This window comes from Anarrhichthys ocellatus, unplaced genomic scaffold (assembly GCF_004355925.1).
Source record: "Anarrhichthys ocellatus isolate YVR2014 unplaced genomic scaffold, GSC_Weel_1.0 scaffold28, whole genome shotgun sequence".
Taxonomy (NCBI): Eukaryota; Metazoa; Chordata; class Actinopteri; order Perciformes; family Anarhichadidae; genus Anarrhichthys; species Anarrhichthys ocellatus.
This window is the reverse complement of record NW_022280058.1, coordinates 1,718,640-1,727,172: the sequence shown is the minus strand read 5'-3', so window position 1 is coordinate 1,727,172 and position 8,533 is coordinate 1,718,640. Positions and strand designations below refer to the sequence as shown.

Genomic DNA, 8,533 nt, shown 5'->3' with positions numbered 1-8,533 from the left:
GAGAGAGAGAGAGAGAGAGAGAGAGAGAGAGAGAGAGAGAGAGAGAGGTAGTGAGAGGGAGCGAGAGAGAGAGAGAGAGAGAAAAAGTGGAAAGCAGAGAAGTAGAAGGGGAGTAAAAGGTGGCCTTGAGACATCCACAGGGAATAAGGAATCAGGAAGGAAATGGAGACGAAGTGACACGGCTATAGGAAAGACCGAACGGGGGAAGTTGAAACGGCAGGGAGGAGAGATGATTGAGTTGACAGGAAAAGGAGAGAGAGAGAGAGAGAGAGAGAGAGAGAGAGAGAGAGAAAATGTAAAACTCTACCTCAGAGTTATGGACCTGTCCATACGTACTGTAGCTAGCAGATAAGACTGCTCCCCTCTAACCCAGCCTGTGTGTGTGTGTATGTGTGGGTGAATGGTTGATGAGTTGAATAAATCGCTTTGCCCCCCCCCCCCCCCCCATGGTACACCCCACACCCAGATGCTGATTTTTGTTTAGTGGATCCAGGCCTGAGCAGCTGCCGACAGGTCCTACAGCTAGTTGCTGTGGACAGACTCTTTAGCCTTTGTGTGCTGGCGAGCCAGGTCTGACCACCTGAGCCAAGAGTTAAAGACTGGTCGCCATTGTTTAGACGGCAGCTGCAGCCGAGCCATTCAGCAAATGTACCTCGCAAGGCCAGGCCAGCGATTCAACAGCATCATCATGAGTTGCAATACTGGTACTGTGTACCATATCGTACAATCTCTATGCCTGGATGCTTGACAGTCTAGCCGTACAATGAATGTAAAGTAATAGGATGTCTAAAGTTGTTACATATGTCATCTATATTTGTTATTATCCATTATACACCCATTATACATATGCACCTTTCTCTTGAAGTGCAACACACACACTGGCATTTGATGCGATTCCACACACAGCAGATGCTCTGTGCCCGGCAGAAGAAGTAAGTAACAGTGTGTCGTTCCAAGGAGTAAATGTGATAGAACTGCTGCTTTTCTGGACCGTTTAAGCGCATCAATGCGGCAAAATAGGACTTGCCGACACGGTGATGCATGTCGCCGCTGTGTGGGCCTCCGTAGAAAACAATAGGCGCGAGTGTTTTGACATGCATCATATGCTACATGTCTTTCCCTTATTGCTAATGTGAAAAGTAATGTCATAATCTGTGATATCGTCTAACAACAAACTACCTTTAGCACACCTTTGACAGTCTGTTGTAATTACTGCAGTTATAAACGTCACAATCTGTGTTTAATACCACATCCATCAGAGAATGAGCTTTTAGAGCGCATTGCAACAGTGCGATAGTGGTAGATTTTCTGACACTTTACGGGAGAGCTTTGCAGAGGAAACATTAAAGTGTTTTTTTGTAGGTTTTTTATGACTGCAGGAAAAGTGGTAGAGGAACGCTTTGACAGATCTCACTAATGGAGCGGACTTTCTCCAGAGCTAAATCCCGCTAGACGAGTCTCAGGCAGATTTTGGCCGAGTCTCTCGCTCACACTCTTGCTGTGACTAATTATAGGATAAATGAGGGAGTTACAGAGGTGAAAAGGGCAGAGTCTTGGCTGCAGGAGCAGGGAAGAAGACGTTGATGTGAGTGAAAACAGTAGAATAGAGCCAACATTATTCCAGTCTGGATACATTGTTATTTAAATGTTTTGTTCAAGCCCGTTCTGAGAGGAAAGGAGGGAACATGAATGGAAACCTCTTTTTTTTTGTTTTTCTGTGGTGGATGAATTCGGATGCAATCGGCTTCGATGTCCAAGCGTGACCAACTCGGACGTTTTCATGCAACAAAAATAACACGTCTTCCTTTCTGTGTCTCGGTCTGTCAGAGGTCGCTCCCTACCTGCGAGGGGGTGGACAGAGGCAGCAGGTGGTGTTGGAGGGAAACAGGCTGGTGCTGACCTGCCTGGCTGGAGGCAGCTGGCCTCTCCAGTACCGCTGGAGTCTGAACAACAGCAACGTCACCGACTGGACACCACAGTACAGGTCAGTTACCTGCCAACCGGCTGGTTATGTGTCTGTCAGCCATTCCTTCCTTCTGACAGTCTCCTGTGTGTTCAGTCATGCCCGTAGCATGGAATACAACAGCACGCGAGCAGTGGCCCCGAGTGATGGAGTGTGTTTAGAGAAGGTCAGAACATTTAGACAGTGAAGCCAAAGTGAGATTAATAATTACATTAGCATCATAAATATGTATATGGTCTGGGGGAAGAAGTGGAGAACTAATCAATATGTCTGAGCTTCTTTCTCTGCATTTCTCTGCGCACCTCTCTTCTTCTTCTTCTTCTTCTTCTTCTTCTTCTTCTTCTTCTTCTTCTTCTCGCCCTCTTCCCTTTCCCCTCTCTCTGTCTGTCCCTGTGTGTGTTGTTGGGTAAGAGCTCAGCAATACCTCTCAGCAAAACTGCAGCTGTGAAACAAAATAGTTTTTCACATCATTCAGAAATAGAGGGGATCTTGGGAGCGCATACGCACTGAGGCAGGGAGAGGTTGAGCCAGCATTTTGTAGGCAGTTGCTGTTCAAGCCAGGAGGCGTTGCGTAGCTCTGGACTGCTCTCAGCGATCTGGCTAGTTTAATTTGTGTGTGTGTGTGTGTGTGTGTGTGGGTGGGTGGGTGTGTGTGTGTGACCATCGGAAAGACCTGATTTTAGCACATCCACATTACTTACATTTTTCTTTAATGTAGGCAGGTAGAGCGAGTCGAAGGGTTGGCGGTTCGATCCCCAGCTCCTCCTTGCGGGGTACAGGAGCTTGCTGTGTGTCAATGTGTGTGTGGGTGATTATTAGACAAATTATAACGAAATCTGTATAAAAGCGCTGTATAAATGCATTCCTTTCCATTTGTACATACTCAAAAGAAGTCGGGCCTTTACAGAATCACACACTTTGTCCCTTTTCAACACCTTCTCTATTCGTCTGATTTATTTTATTTTCAATTACCTCTTATGCTTATGTTTAATGTACTGGACAGTGAACATTTCAGATGAGCAGCGCTGTAAGTGAAACTGATTTACATTAATGGGAACTCCAGTTATGTTTCCTTCTCCAGCGTCAGTTCGGCTACAGTTGCCTGGCACTTTTTTTACACATGGTGAGTTGCAGTAAAACAATTTGTAGGCAAGTTAGACTTCACTCTTGACAAGGCTACTGTATCGTCTTTAAACAGTTTTACTGACAAATAAAGTTATTTTTCACAAAGTCTTCTTTTTCCAGCCAAGCCTAAAGTAGACAATGATATCCACATTTGTTTTTAACATGAAGCCATAATAGGTCTGATGTAAATGATGTGGTCCTCTGCATCCACATTCTTATTCAATGAATGCACACATCACATGGTGGGGAAATACATGCAGTCATTGAAGCTACAGGGAGGGTTTGGTCTGAAGCTGTCTTATTGAAAAGCCTGATTCTAATTGTTCTGATCTTGAATCACAACGGGGTCTTTGACTTCACACGCAGGGCTGAGAAATGTACTGAGAAATGACATTATTGATTGGGACCCGTACACGTCGAATATAAAGGAAAACTATAGTTGGAGTTTCAGAAAATACAGCAACAGCCCCTCCGCACACGCCTGTTAAAGAACGTAATGGAACACGGACAGAAAGATTAGTTGCGGTGTCCAATATCAAAATCTGTTTCAGGATGAGAGCTGCTGTGTAATGTGCCATTCCTGATTCAGATGGACTTGCCTGTGTGAGTCTTTGATGCACACATGTGTGTGTGTGTGTGTGTGTTGGCACTAAGCATACACTAACAGCCTGGGAGTTAAATACTTGGCTGTCCTGGTATTCATAATGAGCCCCAAAGCGATGTCCAGTTTTACTGTGTCTACCCGGTTTTCATGTAATATATGTGTGTGTGTGTGTGTGCATGTGTGTGTGTGTGTGCATGGGCATTTGTGTGTTTGTCCAGCATGGCACCAACCTAGATCTTTTGCCAAGCTTCCCATTAGTGAAGCACAGTCCATTAAAACCCCATTAACTACCCCTCTCAGTCAAAAAAACAAAACAAATATGTGCACAGTCACAAACATTCTCATACACAACTCACACACACGTACACACATCTACTGTACGTACGCACCACTTTGCCTTCCCCTCTGTTATCGGGGAACGTTGACAACATTAGGCCCAATCCATTATCCGAACAAGGTCATGAAAGGGAATTGCACAAGAGTGCATACATAGGGACAAACAGACCTCCATCTTCTTTCCCTTCTGTATTGTTGGTCTCCAAACTGGCCAAAATGTATTTAACTTCTTCTGTCTGCAATTAAATAAAGTACAAGAAATAACAATAAAATGAACAAAGTTCATAAACTGAATTTAAAAAAAAAAGTTGTTTGAGTCTTTTTTATGAATGACCTGTTTGTGACTGCTGATTGTGTTGGTGGTAAAAATGACCCATGAATACTGTTGATTAACAGCTCAGGGATAAACAAAAACACAGCCTCATCATCACCATGCTGTCTCTGTGTCCGTCCATCTTTAGGTTTTCTGTCCGGTCTCTGAAGAGGACTGATGCTGGCCTGTATCAGTGCATGGTGAGGAACCGGATGGGAGCAGTCATACACAGGAGAACAGAGGTGCAGGTGGCCTGTGAGTACACACGTGTTTCTTGTTTTTTCTATTCTAATAACACCAATATGTGATTTTTTTTTTTCAATGACTAAGGATGCTGGTTTTAAAGGAAACGGATCCAGCACGGCAAGCAGCCTCTCTCTTAAAGTCCAGCTGAAATCCCAATTAGTCATCCCCTCTTTGCAGTCGGAAATAGTGTCAAAGTAAATTAACTTTTTTATGTTGCAATAACTGGAAGAAAGGGAAAAACGGTATTTTCCTTTTCTCTCTAAACACCCAATTTAATTTCAGTTGGACTTCAATTATTTAATGTAATATGTGGAAAGCATTTAAGCATTAAAATACCGAGCATACACTAACTCCAAAAAATACATCCACGTTGCATTTTTTTGAAGACAAACGGCCCAGTCACTGCAGCCTTTAAAACAGTGAAATCAGTTAATTTAATTGAATCGTTGCAATCAGTGGAATTGTTTCGGGGGCAAAGCAAATGTGTGTGAACTTCCACACACAGTCAGCGAGCCTTCTTGACAGCGCTGACCTAGTGGGGATCGAAGAGTCAGCAATGGAGGAAACTACAGTATCAAAGACACCTCTTGAATAAACTGTTTGAACTTATTGTCCCGCTAACTAGCTTGCTAACTGACGCTGAGAGCTTCAATACATCGCTGTATTGAATGAAATAATGTGGGACTATCAGGGGCCTAGTACAGAGGGAATAAGAAGAAATTCTGAGAGCTTTTGTAACTGACTGCGCCAACAGCTAGCGTGTTAGCGGTTAGCTCGCCAGCTACACCTGCGAGTAAAGTCACTACGTCACCAAGCTACGGATTTTTGATGGGCCGTTTTCTGCTGTGACCATGCTGCTTTTTCAGGGATTTGCATTGCTTGTATTGATATAATTGTAATTTGATACGTTGATATTGATACTCATGCCGGTCACACCTCTTTCCTCCTCCAGTTATGGGGAAGTTCGCCACTGAGGAACAGAGAAAGACAGTGACCCAGGGCCGAGCAGCCGTCATCAGCCAGCCTCCCCTCGCCTCTTTCCCCCGACCCCTGGTCACATGGTACAAAGACGGACACAAGATAATCCCCAACAACCAAATGTAGGTGTCTCTTCATTCCCTGTCTCTTTCTCTCTCTTTCTCTCTCTCTCTCTCTTTCTGTCTGACCTATACAGACACACTGACAAAAAAATATCGCTTGAGATACAATTTCAATTTTACACTTCTTATCCCTCCGTGGTATATCAATTAGCATGCGGCAGAAGCACAAAAGCAATTTTTAATCCTTCCACACCAATTGTTATGAATAATACCCCATTTAGATAACCGACCCTATTCATTAGACATCTCTACAAAAGACCCAGGACATTATCAAAAGAGGATAAAATGGATTTTTCAATGAATCAAATGGTTTTCTCTTGTCTGATCTGCAAGGTCATTAAGTAATTTTGAGTGCACCGGAGCTGTTCTTCTATATTAATTGTACAGCAGAGGGCCCCTGGATATGTGGTGTGAGCTGTATTTCACACTCTTTTGTTTAATGCTATTGTCGGGGCTGTTTTTGAAATGCATAATTTGCATATTATTCCGTAGCTCCTATACCGCTATCCTGTCAGTGTCGTTATTTTGAAAAATATTCATACAGTGTATTAACGATGTTATTATTCAGACAGAGCCGGGACGTGTATATTTGTTGTGAAAGGTTCCTCAGAGTAATGTGCTGTAGATTGAGGCAGTATCTTAAGTTATTTTGGAATATCCGTTTGAATCTACTCATCGCTGAAAGTAGGTGTCTGAGATACAGACCTTCGGGGGTTTCATTAGGCGGCTCTCAAAGCCCGAGATAACTAACTCCCCATTAAGAACACCAACTGCTCCCCTGTGTGTTATTGAAGGAAATTGTCAGTGGCCTTGCTGTACACTTAAATGGCCAGATAGCAACTTTTTCATTCCTTTTATGACAGTCACCGCGCAAAAGTGCTTGTGAGAAAGCCTTGTGGAGTCGGGGTACATTAGCAGTTTTTTTAAATTTATTTACTTCATCATTTTTTTGTTGTTGGTTCACACCAAGATTGACTCGGCTTTTTAATTTGAATGGACCCGGAAAATGGCTCTCCTGTTAACTTAATGGGGCTCCATTGAGTGTGATAATGAGGATGGATTGAAGACACTGCCGGTATATAAAGTGTTTACTGTCAACATCACCACTACAGTGCCCTCACCCTTTACAAATAAGAGCGCTACTGCCACTACCACTGGCGGGTAAGAATGAAAAAATGAATAAATGAATAAATATCTGTCTGAAGTGTGAAAAAATTGGCTCCTAGTGCTCCAAATGTTCACCTGCCTATCAATTAATATAATGGCCACTTAACCACATCAGAGTGGTATTGACAGCCGGGTACAAAGAGCCGCCCAGACTCTCTACAAATCTCATCCAGATCCATTTGTAACAGAAGAAGTCCAAGTTCGAGTCCAGCCTCACAGAGCCGCTAGAGAGGCTGCTGACTCGGATGCTCTGAAAGAACTATTTAGTAAGACGTGTTGTTCGGCCACGTCGGACGGCAAAAGTCTAAAGTCTAGTAAATCAATATATGTATACTGTTAATATTCATATATATTATTAATCATACATTATATATGATTCATCTTCCTCTTAATTAAAAGCTTACCAGAACCTGTAGATCTGTGTTCATATGAGCACAAAGAACAAACTACCTGTTTGCCATTTCCTTCAAGATTGTGTCCGCTCTGTTTGGCGGTGGGGATCCGGTCTGGAAGATCCCCCGATCCAGAACCAGTTGCAAGCGTAACAGAAGCCATCAATAGTGGAAGCATGACATATAGAGATAATGAACGTTGAGTTGAAGTCGGGTTGGCAGCAGAGATTGCAGAGTCGGCGCTGATGTAACGGTTGCAGCAGTAAGTTTAGCGGAACAGCTACAACGCGACGTGATTTGACAGCGAGCGATGTGCCGTCACACAGGGAGCAGTCAGCCGAGAGCCCGACGATCGCGACACGGATGACGCCGTGGCCTGTGTCCGGAGCCAGTATGTGCTGGTAATGTGGCTACATAGGCTCCATTTCTCTTTGGCCTTTATCTTAATTGAGTTTCGGGGGAAAAAAACAGTTTAACATCCTGCCCAAAATTGCACAGTCCCTGCATTTTATTATCAAGATAACCCATTAAATTCATGGTTTTCCTCAGCTATTTACTGCAGACAGAGTTAGTTCCCACTGAATACCTGAATGCCTCCCCTGAAGACATTTCTATGAAATGCAATGTTAGGGGCATTCTGGGGATAAAAAAAGGGAGGTGCTGTTTCACACAACAGCGGCCTTACACTTAATGCAGGAGATGTTTTATTTGGACCATATACCGGTTTTATGCAGAGAGACGGAGACGCGCCACTTCCATTAATTTGATATAAATCATGTTGCTCCATCTCAATTAACTCTCGAGTGTCCAGGACGGCCTCTCCCTTCCTGATCAGAGAGACAAACAGAGAGAGATTCAAAGGTCAGTATTTCAAATCATACGTTTCTTCACAACCTCTGACAAATCTGTCACGGCCGTACTTCAGCCCACTGAATTCATAAGGAAGAGTTCCACTCTGACGGTCAGTGTTTTTGCTTGAACCTGGAACCATGTTGCAGTATGTTGGTTACTGCATTACAGGTTCAGTGAGGGTCACCAAACAAAAGCTGGTCTTTCATGACAATCGGCCATTCTTTAGAGCTATTCATGTAGCGGCTCGGATATCTGCAGTTTCTGAAGGTTTGATGTGTTTTAATTCAAATATACAAATGTATAAACCTTAAGTTTAATAAGCAAGCTTAACTATAAAAGTCTCCTTCGAGAATTCAAGGTAGCACTGGGTGATTCATTGATGAGTGAAGTATTCTTTTAAATTGGAATTTATTTATTTTCAACATTAGCATTTCA

At 43.3% G+C, this 8,533-nt stretch overlaps 1 protein-coding gene across 2 annotated transcripts in view; it reads left to right on the top strand.

Moving 5' to 3' along the window:
- The window catches only part of LOC116392010 (protein sidekick-1), a 199,486-nt gene that overhangs the window by 64,668 nt on the left and 126,285 nt on the right, over window positions 1-8,533 (top strand). For both annotated transcript variants that reach the window (XM_031863100.1, XM_031863097.1), the window contains exons 2-4: window positions 1,828-1,984; window positions 4,490-4,596; window positions 5,540-5,687. In XM_031863100.1, the coding sequence (XP_031718960.1) occupies window positions 1,828-1,984; window positions 4,490-4,596; window positions 5,540-5,687 (412 nt within the window). The remainder of the gene's footprint in view (window positions 1-1,827; window positions 1,985-4,489; window positions 4,597-5,539; window positions 5,688-8,533) is intronic.